Source organism: Lepidothrix coronata, unplaced genomic scaffold (assembly GCF_001604755.1).
Source record: "Lepidothrix coronata isolate B3197 unplaced genomic scaffold, Lepidothrix_coronata-1.0 Scaffold12, whole genome shotgun sequence".
Lineage (NCBI taxonomy): Eukaryota > Metazoa > Chordata > Aves > Passeriformes > Pipridae > Lepidothrix > Lepidothrix coronata.
In genome coordinates, this window is record NW_016690192.1 from 6,177,841 (window position 1) to 6,199,507 (window position 21,667).

The window sequence follows — 21,667 nt, forward strand, 5'->3', positions numbered from 1 at the left end:
TCGGCCCGGGAGGCGGAAAAACAGCCTCGCCATTCCGAGGGGGACTTTATTGGTATTAGAAGGCAGCCGGTGACAAATCACAGCGAGCTCCACGCGCAAGTTGCGCTGCCCATCCCCGCGGATCTGGGCACGGGAACGGGCATTCCCCGGGGCGGAGACTGATGCGCTCCCGCTTAAACCCCCGCCCGGAGCCGCGAGCATCCCTGTCATCCCTCCTCGAAGTCTCCCTTCCCACCGCCGTGCCTTTTCCACGAGCCGGGAACTGCTGCAACTGGCCAAACACCCTCATGCAGTTTTCTTGGGAGACAACACTTCTATTTCGGGGGCTTTTATTGAATTACGTGTTACCAGTGCTAAAACATAAAGCGTTATGTACTTAAAAGATGCAGAGCATAGGTATTACATCCACAGGAAGTATTTTAGTCAGTGAATGTTCAATGTAGCAGGTAGAGATGAACTTAGCACGTCTTCCAGACTGAACTGGGAACAGACTCTTCAGCCATAAAATGCACTTAACAGTCTATTTAATAGTGGCGAGGTCCTTGAAAATGCAATATCCATGCTAATCTTGCCTTTTTCTAAATCAGAAATGAAAAATAGGTCAGGAAGGTAGAACCTTCCCCTTCCATTTAAAATGTGACATTTAATCTATTTAAATAACTAAGTAAACTTTATTAATCCAGGATTTGGTAAGCAAGCTGAGGAAGCAGGCACTGCGCGACTTTATTAAGACGGCGAAGTGTGAGAGGGAGCGTCCTTGAACTCCAGGTGCAATAAAACCCCGGGTTTCTCGAGGTTCAGCAAAATGGGAAAAGCCGGGACACAGGAAAACGGCCCAATCTCTCCTCTCCATGAAGGGATGGAAAGTCTTGCTCTGCTTTACCGAGGGCTCGGAGCATCCCCCGGGCTGGGAGTCCCCGGGTCGGGCGGGGGAAGCTCCGTGTCCCCCAACGCCCAGAGAATCGCAGGGACTCAAGAAGACCACCCAAACCCTCAATAATTTCTAGTTACTTTATTAAGTCCTAGTATTTCAGGGGAATAAAATAAAATAAATCCATCTCCCCGGCAGTGGTTTCAAAAATGTTTATTCCTGTTTTTGCTCGGAAAAGGATAGGAAAGAGCCGAGGCTCCAGCGGGCTGTCGGTGCGTGGCTCCCAGCGCCCAGCTCTGTGCCCGCTAAATCACGGCCGATGTTCTGGTGTCGGCATAAAAGGTCAGATTGTGAATCTGCAATTGAAAACGTCTCCAGAGTTTGTTTCCCCGCTCGCTCCTGCATCACGGCTCCGCTCAGAAACGAAATCCTTGACGAGCTGGAACTTTTTATGGCCGCAGGCTTTTCCCCCAGTCTGCCCCAGGAAAGACTTTCTTATTATCCTGACCGCATTTCACTCCAAATTTATGAAATACCCGGGAGATATTTGCCTTGCCACCGCTGGGCTTTACATAAAGCCTGAGAGCTAGGGTGGAGGAGAAATAGCAGCGCAGCTGCCGAAGCCTCCCGAGAACGCCAAGGGTTAAGAAAAGCCGTTTATCTCCTCATTATCGGTTTCTCTTTACTCCTGAGCACCAAATCCCGCTCGTCTCCTACCCCGCGGTATCAATGTGTCCTTAACGCCTTTTCCAGTCATTGATCTGGTCAAAGTCACCGCAGAAACACTAGTGACAGAGACTCAATTCCAGGCGACGTGCCCAATGCAAGTATTTAGAAAGCATTCAATAAAAAAGCTTTCCCGGGGAGTGAATGATTTCACCTTGCAACAAAGAGCGCTCAGCTAATTGAAATAATGCACTTGAATGTGCGGCCATGGGCTCCTGCTCGCCTATTCCAGCTCCAGAAACTAATTAGGAATAACCTGCAAGACAAAACAGAAAAACTTCTTCCTTTTTTTGCTGTAGGAGCCCATAGGCAACGATCACGGACTGGGGGTGGCTGAGCGCTGCTGTGCTCCCCGGCCTCGCCGTTTGGGGAATTCCGGGCATGGAAAATCCTGGAGGGAAGAGAAGGAATGGAGAGGAAAAGAAAGAGAAGAGAGGAGGACTGAAATAGGAATATGCCCTGGTGATTCTTCACCGGGTTTAGGCTGGGAATTCACTTTGCATCGCGTGTTTTCAGTGTCATAAACCAGCTCCAGCCACAGTGGGTTCAGGACGTGTAACTCTGTATTCCAAGTTACTTTGTGGTTGATGAGTTTTTAGGATTATGCTTCTTTTACAGAGTTGTGATCTCCAGACAACCCTTAAAATCCTACCAATGTCCTGCAATAGAAGCATTTTACTTAGCAGCAGTATAAGTGATGGAGTACAACAGATTAGATAAACTGTGTAAAATTTGATGGGCATAATCTGCCATTTTCCACAGGATTATGGCTCTAAACACCACGGTAAAACAGCAAAGAGGTGTGATTTTTGCCTTTATCAGTTTAAGACCTCAGACTTTCAGTCTCTTCATGCTGTCTCACCTGAGGTAACACCACAAGTTACAGAAATTATGGCAGGTGTCGGAGGGACCAGGATGTCCAAGCAATTTACACTCAAAAATGGTTGTGATAGTGGAAATTAGTATTCTAGATGTTGTTGCAGTGGAAGAACATAAAGAAAGAAAACCCATCTCTGGTGTTATGGAATACTATATTCATAGTGCTTATTTTTTTAAAAAATAACATGTGCTTCTAAAAAAAAAAAAATCATTTGTTTCCTATCTCTAGTTACCTTAACATTTCATTTACAAGTAATCAGACACTTCTTCACCACACTTTCATTCAGTAGCAGTTGTATTTAAACCCATCACAACTTTCAGTCCTGGGATTCCAGTTCAAGGAGAGCACTGCTGGCAGCCCGTGTGGAAGGTCTGGACACGAAAACCTCAGTATGTGGTGCTAGTTTTAAAAAGAATCAGTTTTCTATTCAGTTTCAGTCAGACACACAGCCAGAAGGAAAGGCCAGGTTGGACCGGGCTTGGAGCAACCTGGTCTAGAGGAAGGTGTCCCTGCCCAAGGCAGGGGGTGGGATGAGATGAGGAGCTTCTTCACAGTGACCTGGTGTGTTGAAGAACAAGCCTTCCAGCCGCTCCCTTCCTTCTGTGAAAATGAACCCACACTGAGATTCATTGCCTCAACAAAAAGCTGGTCCTCCCATGTGCCAGGACTGTGCTTTTCATCAGCAATGCCCAGTAGCGCATCCCCCACTTCCCTGAGCTGCTGCCGTGGAGATGTGAGCACTACATGTGCCATGAAATGGTTTGGGTTAGAAGGGACCTTAAAGCTTATCCAGTCCCACCCCCATCATGGGCAGGGACACCTTCCTCTAGACCAGGTTGCTCCAAGTCCCATCCAACCTGGCCTGGAACACTTCCAGGAATGGGGCAGCCACAGCTTCTCTGGGAATTCCATCCCAGCTCCTCACCACTCTCACAGCCAAGAATACCTTCCCAAATATCCCACCTAACCCTACCCTCTGGCAGTGGGAAACCATTCCCCCTTGTCCTGTCCCTCCAGCCCCTTGTCCAAAGTCCCTCTCCAGCTCTCCTGGAGCCCCTTTAGGCACTGGAAGGGGCTCTAAGGTCTCCCCGGAGCCTTCTCCTCTCCAGGGGAACACCCCCAGCTCTCCCAGAGTTGAAGTTCTCCATCCCCCCGCGGATCCATGAAGGATTCCCAGGCTTCCGCCCCGCGCATGCGCACAGCCCGCCCGGAAGGCGCCTCACAGGCGGAAGCGCGCGTGGCGGCCGAGCCGGTGAGGGAGCGAGGGCGGGAACGGACGGGACGGGACCGGCTGAGCTGGGCGGTGAGCGGGGCTGAGGGAGGCCAGGGCGGCTGACACGGCTGGGACGGCTGAGGTGGCTGAGGGGCATGAGGGCGCTGAGGGAGGCGAGGGGGGCTGAGGGGTGAAGGGACTGCGGGGGCTGAGGGGTGAAGGGGGCTGGAGGCTGAGGGGTGAAGGGGGCTGGAGGCTGAGGGGAGCAGGGTCCGCTGGTGGGTGGGAGCGCCCTGCGGGCGGACTCGCAGGGAGCCCTGGCCGTGAGTCCCTCAGCGACAGCTTATCCTGGGGGTCTCTGAGGAGGCCAGGGGGTGCGAGGTGTGTGAGTGGGATCTGAGAGCGGGGTGAGTGAGTCATGAGGGGGATGAAGGACTGGGAGGAGTAAAAGCACCTCCTGACCAGGGTGAGGGGAACAGCAGGATCACAGACGGGTATTGCTGCAACAGATTAAGTTCTTCATTCAGCGTTCGCGTTTCTGAGGAGGGGAAAGGCGCTGTTGAGACGTGTGCTGATTTAAAAGCAGATTGTATTAAGGGCTGTGCATCGCCGGCTGAGTTCTGTCAGCGTCCCTGTGGCCAGGAGTGGGTGGTCTGTGTTGGTGTTATTTATCTTCGTCGTGGGCAGTGTGGAAGGATAGTGGGATTTTTGAGTGATTTTCACCATATGCTTCCAGGTGGCATCTCACTATAGAGACCGTCAGTGTCACACGTGCAGAGGCAGAAGGTGAAAAGTTTGGGACTGACCAAACCAGCTTTATCATCCCCTGAAACCTCTTCCTTGTTTAATATTGTTACTCACAGGATAGCAGAAACTAGAGATTTGTGCTCTAGATTCTAATAAAAGCGTGGCTTTTTGTTTCAGGAGGTATGAGATAATTACTAAAGCTGAAAAATAAGTAGGAAAGAATTATTTCAAGAACCACTTTTGAGGGGAGAGAAAGAAATTCAGTATCTCAGAAAAACAAGTTATTCCAAAAGTAGGGAATGGCAGAAGTAAATGAGAGGAACAGAGATGGGGAGTGTGTAGATGTTATGTGGAAATTAAAAAGGTGTAATTAATTAATAAATGTTTTGATGAGCTGGAAGGGAAGGGCAGATGTATTTTATAGAAGGGAAGGGCTGGGCTTGTGATGCTTGATTTTGGAATTCTTATAGGACCCTGGGTCTATTAGACCCAAATTTAGGAAGCACAAGAGTCCACTTAGAGTGAAAGGATCTATGAAGTCGACCCCATTATCTTTTATTTAGATAAAAGTGCCTCCCCTGTGGTTTAGGCACATTGAAAACATGCAAATGTCAGTGTTCACCTTTCTATGGATAGATGGTGATCTACTGCTGCCACAGATTTATATTATTAATTAACTTTTCCCTTGGTGGTGCTGGGTCACAGCTTTCTGTGAATTGGAAATAAATATGGATGTAGTTTGAGCAGAATCACCTAAATATGCCTTGGATGTTGCTTGTCTGTTACTAAAACAGCAGCTTAGTACTGCTGCTGTGAGGAGGTTGGTTTTTTGTTTTGGTTTTTTTTTGTGTGGTTTTGTTGTTGTTGTTGCCTTTTTTTTTTGTGCTCATGAACAAGTATATTAAACTCTCTTAAGCCAAATGATGCCTTTCCTGCAAGGAAAATCTGTGCCAGTTGTACCCAGGCTCATCCCATCTCTCACTATCAAGGCTGGACTAGTTTCTTCCTCACTTTTCTTCTAATTCAGACTAAAATATTTTTGTTTCTTTGGGTCAAAGTTTGCATATTCTATAGTTAGTTAGTGGCTTGTTTTGTTTTGTTTTTTTTTTCTTTTTACATAGGGCAACATAATTATTTTCCTGTTTTTTGCTTTCTGAGTTTGATGCATGTGGCCTTTAATTTTTACTGATTTGGCAGTTTCTTATTGTTACTGGGTCCTTAGTGTGGTCAAGTAAGTTTGCTGGGAGATCAGCCCTCATTTAAATAACCTGTAATACCTTCAAACCAGCAGTGCTGCCTATCCCAGATCTACACTCTGCCTAATTTGGCAGTGGTGCTCTTAACTGAGAAACTAAGTGGCCTCAACCAGGACTAGCAGTAATCCCCAAGGAACAACCCCATGGATGGTATTGTAGCAATGTTTGTGGTCTTTTTTCAGGTCCCTTTTGGCTTGTTACAAAGGCCAGCCATGGAGAAGTGGAGCTTAATGACAATTACTGTGTTACTGGCACTTACTGTGCGCTGGGCTGTGTCACTGGGCTCCTACTCAGGTAATGCACCTTCACAGGCTGAATTGTGGACCCCGGGGTAAATGAAAATAAACTTTTTATTTATGTGAAATCATAAATAGGAAACAATGTGTTATTTCAAGCATCATCGTATTTTAGTGTGTCTCGATTTCCCTCAGAATTCCTTGTTCTTGTTTTTTGAAGAGTGCAGTGATTAACATCACAGCTGCTTGGAACAAAACACTGGGGAAAAAACACCAAAACTTTTTTTTTGAGGGGTGGTGGTGGTCAGCAGTGTTTTAGGTCGAACATCTGGCTGTTCTCCCCTGTGCCTTTATGTGCAGAATATTGCAGTCCAACTGTAGATTTGTTTACTATTGTCCTTTAAATTCGATATCAGACAGCTAAATATGAATTATGGTTTTAAAACTACAGTAGTGCTAATGAAGACAGTGTAAAAGTGACGTGGAGTGAGGGATTACTCTGCCTTGGAGCTGTGCTTCCTTGAGCTTGTTTACAGCCTGAGCTGCAGCTGTATCCTGTTAATGGATGAGTTTTTCTCCTCCCCATGTCAGAACACTTGCAAAGAATTAGCAAGTTTCTTTCCAAGCCTCTCAGTGCCATTCCCATTTAGCATAAGTTTGCTCTGAGCTTGCTCTCTGCAAACTGAGGAAAAAAATAAAAACCGAACCATTATTTTCAACCTTCATCAGTTAAAAGTATCACAAGCTCAGTTTAGTCCAGCTCTGGTTTTCTGTTGAGTCAGTTGGAGCCTCGTCCCCTGAGTGGTTGGAGCTGTTCAGGAGTGTTCTGGTGATTGAACTGGTAACTGCTGGGCTTCATTCAAGTGAGGGAATTTGCTTGAACCTGAGTTGCATGCCCAGTTGTTTTGGTTTGAGTTTGCTTTCTGAAAATGCCATTCTGAGAGATCTGTAGGTAACTGAGGCTCTGTTACCCATCTCTAGGCAGAAAACACCCTATCTTTTGCCACACAACACTGAATTTCTCTTGCACTTCAAGTATTTACAATTCCACTGCTAACAGGATTTTTAAAACTTGATTTAATTTCAAATCTATCAAGACTTTGAAAGATAGTCTAAAATAACACCTAAACTAGAACATTTTTTTTAATCTGATTTCCTACGCAATGATCATGTAACTCCTTTTGGAATAGGAAAAGGAACAACCCTTTTAAAATAAAATATTTTATTTTTATTAATTTTTAACCCAGTGTGTCTGTATACTCCGTGCTTGCTGTAGATGGAAGGTAAATATGTGTTCTTAAATTAACTGACCAGTCTGTATTTGGCTTTTTATAATGAAACTTTGGATTAAAATCTTGAATTTCAGAAATCCTATGGCAGATTCTATGTTCCACTAGATTTATAGCTCCAGAACTGACACTGATAAAACTCCTGTTGCTCGGTGACCTCACTTATTTAGGAAACTTTAGGTTGAATGTGTCATATAGTGGAGATAATCTATTCTCTCTACCATCCAGGAATAAATTAGCAGAGATAATATGTCCTTTCCACTTTCTGGGAATAAATACTACATATCTGAGCTTGTGGGACTCCCACAAACATAGATCATGTGAAGAAATATAGATGGCTTTCCTATATTTTAAAGAAACCCTTAAATCTCTGTCTGGCTCATGTCAGTATTTCACTGGGAGTACAATCAGGCCAGTCTCTGTTCTCAATAAGCAGGTTAATAGAAGTAAATAAACTGTGTGAAGGTGCTTAACGTGCTGCCAGTATCAGAGTTAACCTTCCATTGAGGGAACTATTTGAGTAGACACTGAAGTGTTTGCATTGATAAAGCTTTTTTTCTCATGAAAAAAGGCTGGTTGTTGATTTTAATAGTAAGGTGCCACAACGTGGCTGGAACACAGGTGAGAACATGGTCTAAGGAAGTGCAGTAGTTCACACAAAATCAGTGAAAGTGCCCCATTTTTCATCTACACTTGGAAATGATTTTTTTTGTCAGATGAGGAAGCAGTTCTTCACCGCACAGTGCCTTGATAAATGCTTATTGCAGAAATATCCAGAAAGCCAAAAGAACACATACCTTTTTTGTCCTCCCTGTGAGACTGCATAGCAGTGTCTGTTTGCTCTACAATACAATGGAGAATAAAATCAGTAGTATATTAATATGCAATACATAACTGGGGGAAAGCAATCTGTATAAACCAAATAATTCCTAACTGCTTTATCCTATTTTTGTAGGTGCAGGAAAACCACCTATGTATGGAGACTATGAAGCTCAGAGGCACTGGCAAGAAATTACTTACAATTTACCCATCAGGCAGTGGTAGGTGGTGCTGGTGGAGCTCAGCTTACAAAGGGTGAATGTACTGAAATTTTGGTTGTGTTTTACACCTCTGAGTCCTTTGTTCCCACCCATTTCCTGTTAGATTTTTTAGATGTGAGTGCCTGGAATGTAGATGTAAGGATAGCGACCTTAATTTGTACAGACCACTTAAAACAGAAGGAAAATTATTCCAAATATTTTATTTCTTTTTACATTATTGCTATTATTCCTTAGATCATGCATGGAACAGTAAAAATTATTTAGTCCATGTGTATGATACAACACAAACTGGAATATATTGGAATTCCAGGTCATCTTCCAGCAGGGACAGTGGTGGTGTTTGTCTGGTGTAATTTTTCCTCAGCTGTTGGGGAACACACTGATGTGACAGAATAGGATATTAATTCAATTGTATTTCTGTAAATATCTGCAGGTGGCTCTGTGTAGTGACCTCAGATCATCCTGTTGTATCTGTATTATCATCTCCAAACCTGGGATAAGGGATATTCCATAATAATAGAGTTGGTAGCTTTGATCCACTCTGCTACACTGAACTATATCCACTTAAAATTAGGAGTTATAGCAGCCATTATTTCCAGGCGTTCCCAGGGGCCAGGTGAAACTGTTGCAGGCTGGGTTTAGCTGATGGGCTGCCAGGTGGGCATCTTGGTCCTGGTGTATTTGCTCTCTGTTTTTATCATTTATGTAATTTTATATTTTTAATGGAAGTTTGAGGGTTTTTTTGATTGGTTCTGGTCTGGGAATTCAATCTCTAATATAGCAAAGTCGTATTCAATCTTGGGCATTGGGAAAAACACATCTATGCGAGGGATTACATTCTAGAACTTAAATAATTCTTATTTATGTTGTTCTTTAGAGTCTTGACATTATTTATTAAAGGCTGCTTTAAGAACGTTCTTATCCTACTGCTAATTAAAACTCTGAAGGCTTTCTTGATAAATATTACTGGATATGGGGTTGGGGTTTTTTATTGAAACTATGAGTTTATGTAAGGTAAAATTAAAAAAATAAACTCCCCAAAATGTAAAGTTCACTAAAAGTTGCAAACTGTTACATTCTGTCGAAGGATCTGCACCGCCTTGGCGTGAGCGGTCTTGAATTGTAGGATGAGAAGCAGAGATGCAACTCAAAGAAATGTGATTTATCATCAGCTCATAAGACACTTCAGGCAGCTCATAAAGAATTCAAGAAATATCATTTACTATAATAAATGTCAAAAATTGGCTGCATTTGAAGAGAGAAACTGGAAAAGCCAAGAGCTTGCCCTGTGGCAGCTGGAGTAGAGTAATCAGTGTTTCACCGGGAGATAAAAAGGATCTGATGCCTTACTGTTGTAACTTTTCCTTGGACAAAACCCTCTGTTTCTCACTTGGAAGAGGTGACAATTTGAACTGCTGCCAGCCTTCCATAGAAATACTGACACAATGGGATCACAAATGGGAAAATCCTTTTCCTTTCTTGCACGTGGTCCACCTGAGTTCTGAGGGAGAACTAGGATTTTCCTGCTCCAGATAAATGAACTTTAGCAGCTTTTCTAAACCTGTTCTGCAGCCACAAATATGTGAACTCTGAGTCACTGTTACTGTTACTTTGTTGCTCGAGATTTTCTTTATTTGCAGTAAAATTAAACAGATACACAAGTTGCTAGCTTCTGTTTTAGATTTTGAATACATTTAGCATTCAGCCTTTTCCTTGGGCCAAAACCAAGCTGGAAATGTAGATACTTATTTAAATTTAATTTTATTTTTTCTAGGTACTTCAACACAAGCGATAACAACCTCCTGTACTGGGGCCTTGATTATCCACCTCTCACAGCCTATCACAGTTTTGTGTGTGCTTACATGTAAGTTCAGGATTTCAAATACTTCTGTGTTACATTCTCCTTTTTGCCAGGTCTGTAAATTTTAGCAGCTTTAGATGTGGCTTGGATATCCAGCTTTCCACTGCTGGATCAGTGATGCCCAGGGAAAAAGTGCTGTAGGAACTGGGTGCATTGCTCGGGAAAGCTCTCATGTGTGGAGAGCCCCAGTGTCATTTGATGACTGGATATCATGTAAATAGAATTCTGTTATTGGAATACTTTTTCCACAGGGGCTTTACTCTCGTTGGAATGAGACTTATGGAATAAGAATGTAGGTTAAAGTGCACAGGCAGAGTTATGTGGGGCATCTATGTGAACTGTAAATGGTTTATATTTAATACTTAAGTATGAAAGGTATTTACAATTGTTTTTTTAAAAGTCAGTGGAACCAGACTGAAGGTGGTTATCTTGTTCTAATAAATATTGTACTCCCTTTTTACTTTTTCCAAAGATTGGGTTTTTTGAATTGTGAAATAGTTTATAGTGTAAACTGATCTGGGGGTGAGGAAGATCTCTCATTGATCACTATTGCTCTTTGAAATATTTCTTCTCATTCATCTTGACTCTTGGAATATGCTCCTGTGCATGTCATCTTTTTGGCTGAGAGGAGTGTAAAGGGAAATGAGAACTGTCTGCATTTTGATGTGTCTGTACTTTGTTTTCCAGTGCCAAGTTAATAAATCCTGACTGGGTTGCCCTGCACAGCTCCCGGGGCTACGAGAGTCAGCCACACAAGCTGTTTATGCGGACAACAGGTAGGGAAATCACATTCCTTAGGATGGTCCTGCACCTTTGGCTCACTCATTTAACATCTTTGATATGCAGCTTCTCTGTTTTTTCTGGTTTATTCTCAGTTCTTTAACTGAGGTGGTTTTGCAGGTCCATTTATGAACCAAAGTCCTGTGTTCTTTCCTCTTCTGCCATAGTGATAAATATAAAATACAAAAACAAGTTTCCAACCCAACTGATTCATTAAAAACTCTGAAACAAAGCTACTTTTTGTAGCATAGACTAATTTTTTAATTTTGAAAATAATATTCTTATTTTCCCTTCCATTCTGATAAATAGTCTTTTCATTTTTAGCCAAATTTGGTTTTTATATTAAAATTACATGTAGACTGGCATTCACTGGCTTTACAGCCAGTTGAGGTCTCAGAGATCTTTATTATGAGCAGATACTTGATCTCAAAGGGAAAGAGATTTGGTATTATTACTGTTAACAAAAAAGTAAAAATTTATTTTACCACATCTATTCTGAATTTCATTTTCCTGCAGTCACTCTCCTAACTCTTTGGTTGTGTTGAACTGCCACTACAAAGAAAATGATGAAACAAGTAGAGAGAAAATGTGTCGATAACTTGATTTGGTAACTGTATCAGGAAAACAGCAAACAATGTCTCCAATGAACTCTTCTAATCCTGTTTCTATTTTCCTTCATTTTAAGTCTGTGTTGCTTTCTCTAACACTCAAGTTCCACAAAATGCTTTCTGATTGCAACAGCAGAATTTGTTGTTCATCAATAGCTTTTCTGTACTTCACAAACCTCTCAGTCTGGTCTCTGGTAATTGATCGAATTGAAAAAAAAATAAAAATCACTAGAACTTAATTACCCTTGAAATGGTCTTTATTAATTTTGAAATCAACTGACTTGACAAACCACTGATGGATCTAGAGAGCTGATAAACACTTTAACAGTAGCCATTAGAAGAATGCATTAAAATAATTCAGAGTGGTCAATGTCAGCTTTATTTGAAGCATCAGTGTATTTGTTTTGCTAACACCTTGGGTATATTTGTTTAGTTGTGGCTTAAGCTGGCAAAACAATTCATCACTGGGTAACTGAGATATTGAAACGTTTTCTTCCAAAGACCTTGGCTAAAAAGAGGCAAAGTACACTTTCCCTTTTGGAACCATTGCACGTTTTATGAAACTGGTTTTTAAAAATAATCTGAGGTTTTTCTCAGGCTCAAGGAGAATTCACCTGCTTGGCATAATCCCAGGCAGGGGAACCTGCTGGTTCTGTTTTCTTGTCAACTCTCTTACAAATACTTGCTGTAGGCAGGTTATCAAAGCCAAATCACTAGTTTTAGTCTCTTTACCCACATCACTAATTCACACAGAGATTGTTACAATCTGGAGCTTCTTAGTTGTGCCCCCAGAGTATCTGTCCCATCAAAGAACCTGTCTGGATCCAGTCAGAGCCGATTTCTTTGGGGCATTCCCAAATGCCTCCCTGGTTTTGGCATGTGAGGAACTAGAGTGTGCTCCCTGTGTGACTGAGGCTGTGCCAGGAGCCAGGACAGCTGAACACGTGGAAGCAGCAGCTTTGGGACATCAGAAATGAGCCTTACACACATTAACAAGATCAAATTCTGTGGACCTGTTTCTTTTTGTCCTTTGAAGTGGAACTGCCCAGTTTATTCTGATGAAGAACTTTCTGATATTTTAATGCTCACTTGCCTGTATGTTGTCCTTGTCTTCTCCTAGGAGGATTCTAATGTAAAGTTAATCTTTATTTTGCAGTGTTTGTTGCTGATTTGCTGGTTTATATTCCTGCAGTTATTTTATATTGTTCTTCCTTGAAAGAAACATCTGCTAAAAAGAAGGCAAGTACCTGGTGTGTGTGTGTATGTGTAAATTAAACAAAGAAAACACTGTTACAACAGGGTAGGACTGTAACACTGAGTTAATTAACATCCAAAACCCATGTAAAGCTGACAATCAGTGTAGCTCATATTAAAGGCTTTTCAGTTAAAAAGATTAAAAAAGCCATTATTTTATCTTACAGCAATTATTTTAATGCTTTCAATAACAAGGTGCTCTGAAGTTTAGTAGCCATGAACTCCTGAATTATATTTCTTTCTGAATTTGTTACTTGAGCAGTAAAAGCAAGATTATGGTGTGGCACAGGGGCATCTGAGAACTGCTTTTTCTTGAACACTCCTCACAGTAGATTCAATACATTTTGGAATAATAAATCTCCTGGTTTTTGGAGTGGTTTAAGGTTTAAGATGGGTGTGGGTGATCTTTGAGCTGTTTGCAAAGGACAGGCAATATTCAATATTTTCTCATTTATGGAAAATTTTTATCCTTTTTTATTCCTCACATTGTCACTGACAGATGATTACTTGTGGAGAATAAGATTCCTACGTATAGGGTGCACCAAGGAGGGACATATTTTTGTACTGCAGAGGTGTAAGTTCCTCTGTCTGATGTCTAATTTGGGAATAATCATTTGTCCCCTCTCGTTTTTGATCCTTCTTTCCAGGTTTCCAGTGCTCTCTGTATCCTACTTTATCCAGGCCTCATTCTTATTGACCATGGACACTTCCAGTATCCTTGTTCTGCACTGAGATGAATTTGTGTTTATGGAGTAACACTGTTTTTAGCACTTTATTTTTGGCTGGTCTTGCATACAAAGTCATCTGAGGGGCTTCTGCCACCCCAAAGCAGAGATATCAAAGAAACTGTAAGTCTGAGACATATTTGAGATAAAAATTATTGATATTGGGACAAATCAATCCAAACATGAATATAATTCTTTCTGTGCCTCCAGCTCGTATTTCTGTCAGTCACTTGATTGCAGACAACACCAGTGGTGCTGTGACAGGGAAGAGAATGATGGCTTGTGCTCCTGTGATTTGTGTTTGGAGAGGGAATCACCTCAGATCTGCTTGGGTGGCTGAGGAGTGTCAGGAGTAGCTGTGGGAAATGTTCAGTTCTATAAAATGGGCTGTTCTGTCCTGGCTTCACAGGGAAGTGAATCCAGGGCTGACTGGTCCCTGTTGGTGCAGACACCTTCACAGGGGATCTGTTTTAATAAGAATTCTGGTTTTGTACTGGGTTTGTACATGAACAAGCAAATGCTGTCAGCTGACCTCATGTTGGGGGGATGCAGAGGAAGCAGAGATGTCCTGCAGAGCCTCTGTGGGCTGGTCCAGCCCTGCCACTCTTACATGAACAGCATCACTCCCTGTGCCCTCCTCCCAGGAAGGCAAAGATTTGCTTAATCTAAACTGCTGCAAGATCAGGGCCTTTTGGTGGGAGTTTGCTGATGGGAAATCAATGAGCTGTCAAATACACCTGAGGACTGGGAGTGGGAAGTGGGAGTGGGCTGAAAGCAACATGGGCCATGTGGATGTGTCCTACAGATACCTACACTGACAGAGGGAAACCAAGTATTGTGACATTTCTGGCAATACAAGAAATGCAAGGGACTGTTTACAAAGGCCTGGAGTGACAGGACAAGGGGAATGACTTCCCACTGCCAGAGGGCAGGGTTACATTAGATATCAGGGATAAATCCTTCCCTGTGAGGGTGCTGAGGCCCTGGCACAGGTTGCCCAGAGAAGCTGTGGCTGCCCCATCCCTGGAAGTGTCCAAGGCCAGGTTGGATGGGGCTTGGAGCAACCTGGGCTAGTGGAAGATGTCCCTGCCCATGGCAAGGGGTGAAACAAGATGAGCTTCAAAGTCCCCCCCAAAGCAAACCATTCTGGGATTCTGTGCCCTATTGGTTTATCTCATTTTTTTAAGAACACCAAGTAAAAGACAAAGCTAATATTTTGTTGCAATTTAATAGTAAGCATAGCTTAGTCTCTTCCAAATTTACTGATCTTGTGAACCTGTTTTCAAAGTCATAAGGCAGCAACATTGCTTTTAGTAACTATTATTCATTGTTTGTGCAGTATTAGCAGTTAAGGGAACTGGTCATGGATGAGGGTGCACTGTGAGTGTAATAGAATCACAAGAACCTCAGAAGTCCTTGAACTAAATTACATATAATTTAAACCCTGATATATTTGAATATTCTGCACATATCTTTTGTAAGCTGGGAGGAGAACCTTGTGAAAGCGTTTTCCTTAATTATCTAAATACAGAAAGAAAGTTTTCCCTGATGCATGTTGTACAGTACTGTCACCAAAAGCTTGGTTGACTGAATGTACTTTATATATGTAATTAACACACACATAATTTGTCCTCATATTTGCCTGTGCAAGCTCTGAATCAAGCCTTAGAAATACAAAAATTACATTTTAAACGGAAGTAAAATTATTTCTCTCTGTGAACGAAATAGTCACAACTGGTAATGTGTTTTTAAAACTAACTTGGAAAAACTAATTTTCCAAACTATTTATGCCTGTCCCTCAGGGCATTAATTACTGACTTGCAGAACTGAGATGTGTGTCTTGTCCTTGACATAAAAAACCATATACAACTCAGTGAGCCTCGGCTTTGCCTTGTGGGGTGTCCTTTGTTTGTCCCATGACTGGGACCTCCTGGGCTCGGTGGCCTTTTGCTTGGCCTTAAACTACAAGCAAATGGAGCTCTACCATTCCCTGCCCTTTTTTTGCTATTTACTGGGGAAGTGCTTCAAGAAGGGACTGAAAGGAAAGGGGTAAGTGGCTTTAAACTGTTCTGTCTTTCTCAGGAGTACGCCTGGGCAGCCTGGCATGGAGAGTGGGATTCTCCTAATCTGCATGTGGGCATTTCTCAATTCAGCTGTAGGGGAAGATTACTTTTGTAACGTCTTCCTCTCCTGCAAAATGAGTATTTGCTGCTGAGATCTAAGGCAGGTATTTCTGCTGGGTTGCTTTTCCTGAAGTGAGAGCTTTTTTTCTTCTCTTGGGCCCAGGTTGGTGCTGTTGACCAAACTGGCAGGGACAGTGGTGCTGTCCTTCGCTGCCTGCTGGCTCCCGTTCGGCACCGACGTGGAACAAATCATGCAAGTACTCAGAAGACTCTTTCCCATTGACAGAGGCTTGTTTGAGGCATGCATGTTTTCTTCTCCCCACCCCACTGCCCCTGCCCTGTATTCTTAGATCCCTTGAGAAACCTTCAGTGTGACCTTTAGGGATTTCATGGGGGAGACACACCACGGGACGGGTAATTCGAGAGGCTTCTTCAGCAGGCAGTCCTTGCCAGTTATTTAATCCAGTGTTTAACCCCAGCTCAGCTGGCATCTTCCAGGATATTATACCAGTAGACAACACTTATCCCATCATCAGACCCATACTTCAATCCATACATTTTTCCATTGAAATAGATTCCATAGTAATTGACAGTGTCAGAAGATGTAACCTTGAAAGTGAACAGCTTCAGCCTGTCTTTCGTTCTTCTCAGCTCTTTTCAGTGGGATTAACTATTTAAAAAAAAGGATTTAAAACAATTTTGTGGGTACAGCCCAGAACTTCCTTTTTGACCCACCTTGTGCCAATTTCCACAATGTTTTCCAAAAGTTTTAGGCCAGTTCTGCTTTTCCTAAGGCTATGGACAGTTGCGTGCTGGCAAGTGCTGAGTACTACTGCAGCCTTAATCCAGTAAAGCAATTCCTCCCTTATCTAGTGGCAATGCCACAGGAGTTTTGGGATGAAAGAAAGGGTTCCCATTTCCCAACTCACAGGGAGTTGTTGCTGCTCTTTTGCTTAATTAGGGCACGAGTCAGTATTACACTCTTATACAGCAGATTCTCACCTTCAAGCTTAACCAATAAAATGAAGCTTTGAATTTCAGGTTGTGTTGTCACAGGGATTAAAGCAAATACTTATGTAGTTTAATTAATGTTTATTATTCTTCCAGTCTTTCTCAGATGTAGATAATATCACAGCTGGCATGTTTTTCTTCAGAAGTTAATGTTGATGTACCAAAGGCAGCAGTACAGAAGTGTTCTTCATGTGCTCTCTGCTAGTTTATTTAAAAATCCCAACAAACAAACACCAAACAACCTCTCCAAAAAAGACCCCTCCTCACACAGACACCCCCCTCCCCCCAAAAAAATGACCCTTTTTCTTGGAGAGTATTTGGAATTTATGAAGAAATAGTTTGGGTCACCACACTTTTTATTCAGTACCAAGTTTAAAAATACAACCTGTAAATGACAATAACCAATGAGTCCGAAAGAGCTGAAGGATTTTAGTCTAATATTAGCCCAGATATTTCCTGGGCTGCTCAGGGCAGTGACTTGCTGGATGCTAATGCGGATAAAATGAGAAATTGTCCACGTAAGCACTGCCCAGTAACTCAGCCCGGGGCGTGTGTGACAGGTTCTTTGACTTGTGTCCCTTTGCAGCCCAGTAACACTTGCTGAGGCTGTAGAATGGTGCTGGCTGTGAAGTGGTGTTTGCTGGTGCTGCCAAACCCGTGTCCCCTCGGAATCCTGGGCATATCCCGTGTTGCTGGCGAGCACGTGAGGGAGGTGGCTCAGTTGTTGGTGCTGGTGCCTCCGTGGTGTTCTGTCCACACAGCTGTGCCTCCAGCAGCTGCTTGGGGATGAGTTTCACGAGCTGTGCTTACAGATTTAATTTGGAAAGTGATCCTAGCACAACTGCTAATGTCTTTAGACTCCTTGATTTATTAGGGGTTAACTCTGTCAGTGCTGGCGGGCACTGAGCACAGCCACAGCCAGGCATGAATGAGATGGGCCAGCACGGCGTCCTCCTGGAAAGGGACTCTCATGTGCCAGTGTTTGTTTGCTCAGGGACACGGTGTCAGAGCCATATTCTCACAGAATATGTGGCCTCATGAGTTAAGTAGTTGTCCCGTGTGCTGGAGAACAATTTCTCAGTTGTTTTAGAGCATGTTTTAATTGAGTCTCTTGAAACTTCCATTCAGAATAGGCTCAAGTACATCTAAGAAAGAATATGATGTACATCTGCAAGTGTTTTTTGCACTCTCATAGTAGAAACCCAACAATCCCCACCTCCCAAGCCCCACTGTTGTCACAAACATAAGTTTAAATGAATATAATTATCACTAATTACCTTTTTATTTTCTTCCAGGATAAAGTAGCCAATATTTGGTGCAGTCTAAGTGTCCTTATAAAGATAAAGAATGTAGTATCACCTCAAACTCAGCTCAAACTCAGGTAAGACATAACTTAAGTGCTTTAGGTAGTTTTTATCTGCGTTATTTTTTGCAAAAGGAGTGAATTTTCTCAACTATGAGAAGTTGTGTTTAAAATATTGAAAATACATTTTCTTTCCTATGCTGTACTTTTCTCCCAAGTGATGAGGGTTTCCCCAAGTGCTGTTAGGAACTGAAAAATTCCCTGCTTGTCCATATACTGATTTAAGCTGCCTGGTTAAAACAGTTAAAATTTGCAAATTCAAAGAATTACCCCTTTTAGTGCTCTTAGAAGTCAGAGCTCACAGGTCTGTTTCTCAACTAAGTGAAGAATTCAGGTCTAGGCCTGCAGAGTGAAGTACTAATGGATGTAGTTGCTCATGTATTTAAACTGTTTTTCTTACAAAACTCTCCAGTTTTGCTGTGACATTCCTGAGCCTGCTTCCTGCCTGTATCAAACTCACTGTCCAGCCTTCCCTCAGAGGGTTTAAATTTGCTTTGGTAAGTGTTTGTTTGTAATTGCTCCTTGTTTTCATCCACCCCTCAGCACTGGGGTGTGACCAGCACTCCAACAGCAGTTGCTGCAGAGCACAGAGGGGTGTGTGCCATGAAATGCTGAAGGAATTGCTTAAAAAGGGCTTTACTTTCATGTGTCCAGGGGGTCTGACCTGTCTTTTAAACCCAGACTTTTTACTTTAGCCTCAATTTTCTTTGTTTAATGTTGTATTTTATCATCTTCCTCCGAAGAGCCTTCAGAAGATTCCATACACATTAAAGCCTCATACAGAGTTGGGATTTCTCCTCTTTTTGTTTAGCTACCAAAGTGTTAGTTTTTCATATTGCATCAGCTGCAAAATTCAATTAAAAAGTTCCCAAATGGACACTGTGAGCTCATTAGTGGTTTGAAAATAAAATGATCCTATTATCCCAAATGTTTGCCTTTCCTTAGTCATACCATTGAATTGAAGCACATTGCCATGACTTATGCAAAAATCAAAAATTATATGGAGCTGGTGCTAAAGTTTTGAGAGTTACAAGATAATTTCTGTTTTTGATTTATGTGAGCGATGTTTGAGAGTATATCACAACACTGCCTAGAAGTCACACTTTCTAAGATTTAGTTGATGTTTTGCAGTGTGTTTTTTATTTGGTGGGAGCAAAAACAAATCCAAACCAGTTTATTTACCTCCGGTGTATTAACTGTTCATGATGAGGAGCAAAATTTTATGTCAAAAGGGTGGGTAATTCTTACCATGACTGAGGTTTTCCAGTGCCTGTGTGGGTGAACATTGTGTTTCCTTGGTGGAGATGTTCTTGGTGAAGCTGAGCAGGAGTGAGGGCTCTGCAGGAAGTGCTTTCTGACTAATCCTGGTCAACTTTCAAACCAAGTGTTTTCACCCACGTGTGGGTGGTTCCAGGAGCTGCTCTGGTGCCTGTAAATGGCACTGGAGGAAATAAAGCAGTTAATTAGAAAACTCAGATCATTGAGCTCCTGCCTCCATGTGGAGTCTGTGCCAGAGACACTAAAGCAGAGCTTTGCATTGCAGTCACACACACTAATCCAGCTCTGATCTCCTTTCCTAAGGTTAGTTGTGCCCTGTCATTTTTCCTGTTCTCCTTTCAAGTCCACGAAAAATCCATTCTTCTGGTGGCAGTGTAAGTAAATTATATTCCTGGGGATATATTTTGATCTTTTCCTTGAGCTCTTATTGCATGCTGCTCTTTAACCTACAAATATGTTGAATTTTAAACACTCTGCACATCTGCTTTTCTGAATAACCTGGAAATGAAGGTTTGAAGTACAGCCTGGCTGGTCTGTCCTGTGTCACTCTGGCTGAGGGGACAGTCACCGGTGCTGCTGTTCCATGTGCATGTCCCACATGGACCTGGAAGGGGTGTTTGACAAGGGAAGATCTGATCCCTGTTTTTCCTCTTTTCGTTCTAGCCCAGTTTGCTTAATCATAAATGAAATCCCCTTTATGGCCACGTGGTTTTTACTCGTATCAACTTTCAGGTGAGTTGGAAACTATTAACATGGTTGGAGAGGGAGTTTGGACAAGGGATGGAGGGACAGGACAAGGGGGAATGGCTTCCCACTTGGGTTAGATGGGATACTGGGGAGAAATTCTTCCCTATGAGGGTGGTTAGGCCCTGGCATGGGTTGCCCAGAGAAGTGTCCAAGGCCAGGTTGAAGCAGCTTGGGATAGTGGAAGGTGTCCCTGCCCGTGGCAGGCGGGTGGAACAAGATGAGCTTTAAGGTCCCTCCCAACCTAAACCATTCTATGATTCTCTGAACACCATGTTCTTCCCCAAGTCCTGTAAGGGTAAATGTATTTACTGGTTTTCCTCTTCTCATTCTTTGGAACACCTCTGGATCCGTGCCCTCACGCTGGGATGATCCTGCTCCCAGCATGTTGCCTCTCCTGCTGAGGGACGGGCTGCTCCTGCCCTATGCCGTGACCACACCGGCATTCCTGGCCACCTGCCTGGCCTCCTTCTCCATCCTGGACAAGACCTCAGCAGAGGACCTGCAGCTCAAAGCATTCTCCCTTTCCCTGAAGGGTTATGTGTCTTGGTTTAAGTCCTTTCCCAGGATTGTCAGGATTCTGGTAAGCGATTTAATTGCTGTAACTTTGAGTTGCAGCACAGAAGTGTCAGTGGAGGGGGGGCTGTAACAGAGCACCTAAACAATGCAGTAACAGCTCACCTGTTTGAGGTGTTACATCACCAACACCTAATCCATCATTCCTTATCTTCCAGTTCCTCCTTTCCCTGTCCCTGATGGGTGTGCTGTCTCTCCTGAGTGCCGCAGTGCCTCCTCCCCAGAGCCTCCCGGATTTATTCCCCATATCCGTGTCCATTGTTTCCTGCTTACACTTCTTATTATTTCTGGTGTATTTTAATGTTGTGATACTCTGGGACTCCAAGAATAGCAAAAGCCAGAAGAAAATCAGTTAATCTACCTGTGGAGCTCCAGGACTGAACTGTGCAGGACAGAGTGTGTTTGGTGAGTGCTGTCAGCGCTGCAGGGGAACCTGTTTGGGATGGACACGACTACTGGAACCCAGGGAAAGTCAGGAAACACGTTTGGCCTATTCAAACACAAAACAATCAAAGACTGTTTCAAAGGAGAAGTCTGTTGAAGAGCATTGGAAATATGATTTGGTGAGTTTTCTTCAGAGGTGTCATACTTTTGTTACCATTTGTAAACCTAAAATGCCTAATAAAGGACCAAATTTTGAATTAATGCTAAAATACCCTGTATTTGCTGTATTAGCAAAAGTAGCATTGAGTTTGTTCCTTTCCCAGCATAAAAAGCATAAGGAAGTCATGCAGGTAAAGTCAAAACACTGGACTGGCAGCTCTGAATTGGTGTTGCTGAATTGTTTTGTGACGCAAACTTTCCTCCACTGTGACATTTCTTCCTTCACTGTTGGTCAGCAGCTCTGCTTTAAGTGGTTTTAACACCTCTGCAGTCTTAGGACTCAACTGCTCTCTCTTCAACAGGACTGAAAAGCCAAACCCTCTTGCTTCTCCTGCAGTAAAAGCTGAGGTGCTGCAGTGCAGTTGGAAACCAGGTATGAGGGGGGAAAAAAAAACCCCAAACCCACAACAACCCCCCTCCTTGCACAGCAATTTGCAGACGTAAACTGAACTCAACTCTGCAATTTCTCCCTGGGTGCAGCAC

The 21,667-nt window shown here is 42.9% G+C and overlaps 1 protein-coding gene across 7 annotated transcripts; it reads left to right on the forward strand.

The window, feature by feature from the left end:
- The first annotated feature begins 3,691 nt into the window (after positions 1-3,691).
- ALG6 (ALG6, alpha-1,3-glucosyltransferase) lies at positions 3,692-21,643 on the forward strand. Of its 7 annotated transcripts, none has more exons than XR_001873209.1 (16): positions 3,692-3,780; positions 5,876-5,987; positions 8,174-8,258; positions 10,033-10,122; positions 10,807-10,895; positions 12,664-12,746; positions 13,409-13,473; positions 15,350-15,535; positions 15,773-15,908; positions 17,916-18,001; positions 18,396-18,480; positions 19,565-19,635; positions 19,925-19,993; positions 20,390-20,588; positions 20,740-21,144; positions 21,487-21,643. XR_001873209.1 is itself a non-coding variant. In XM_017805361.1 (16 exons), the coding sequence occupies exons 3-16, from the start codon at positions 5,906-5,908 to the stop codon at positions 20,935-20,937; spliced, it is 1,524 nt and encodes a 507-aa protein (XP_017660850.1). In that variant the 5' UTR covers positions 3,752-3,780; positions 4,427-4,476; positions 5,876-5,905; the 3' UTR covers positions 20,938-21,234. The 7 variants fall into 7 exon arrangements, 6 of the variants coding, with proteins under 6 accessions (XP_017660846.1, XP_017660852.1, XP_017660849.1 ...); XM_017805361.1 differs by lacking the exon at positions 21,487-21,643 and adding an exon at positions 4,427-4,476 and having other exon boundaries at positions 3,752-3,780; positions 20,740-21,234; XM_017805357.1 differs by lacking the exon at positions 21,487-21,643 and having other exon boundaries at positions 20,740-21,234.
- The last annotated feature ends 24 nt before the right edge of the window (positions 21,644-21,667 follow it).

Bases quoted from the DNA above. Each gene is read 5' to 3' on its own strand.
- ALG6 (XM_017805357.1), top strand. From the start codon at position 5,906: ATGGAGAAGTGGAGCTTAATGACAATTACTGTGTTACTGGCACTTACT. The intron at 8,259-10,032 runs GTAGGTGGTGCT...TATTTTTTCTAG, and splicing joins AATTTACCCATCAGGCAGTG to GTACTTCAACACAAGCGATA. The intron at 15,536-15,772 runs GTAAGTGGCTTT...TCTTGGGCCCAG, and splicing joins AAGGGACTGAAAGGAAAGGG to GTTGGTGCTGTTGACCAAAC.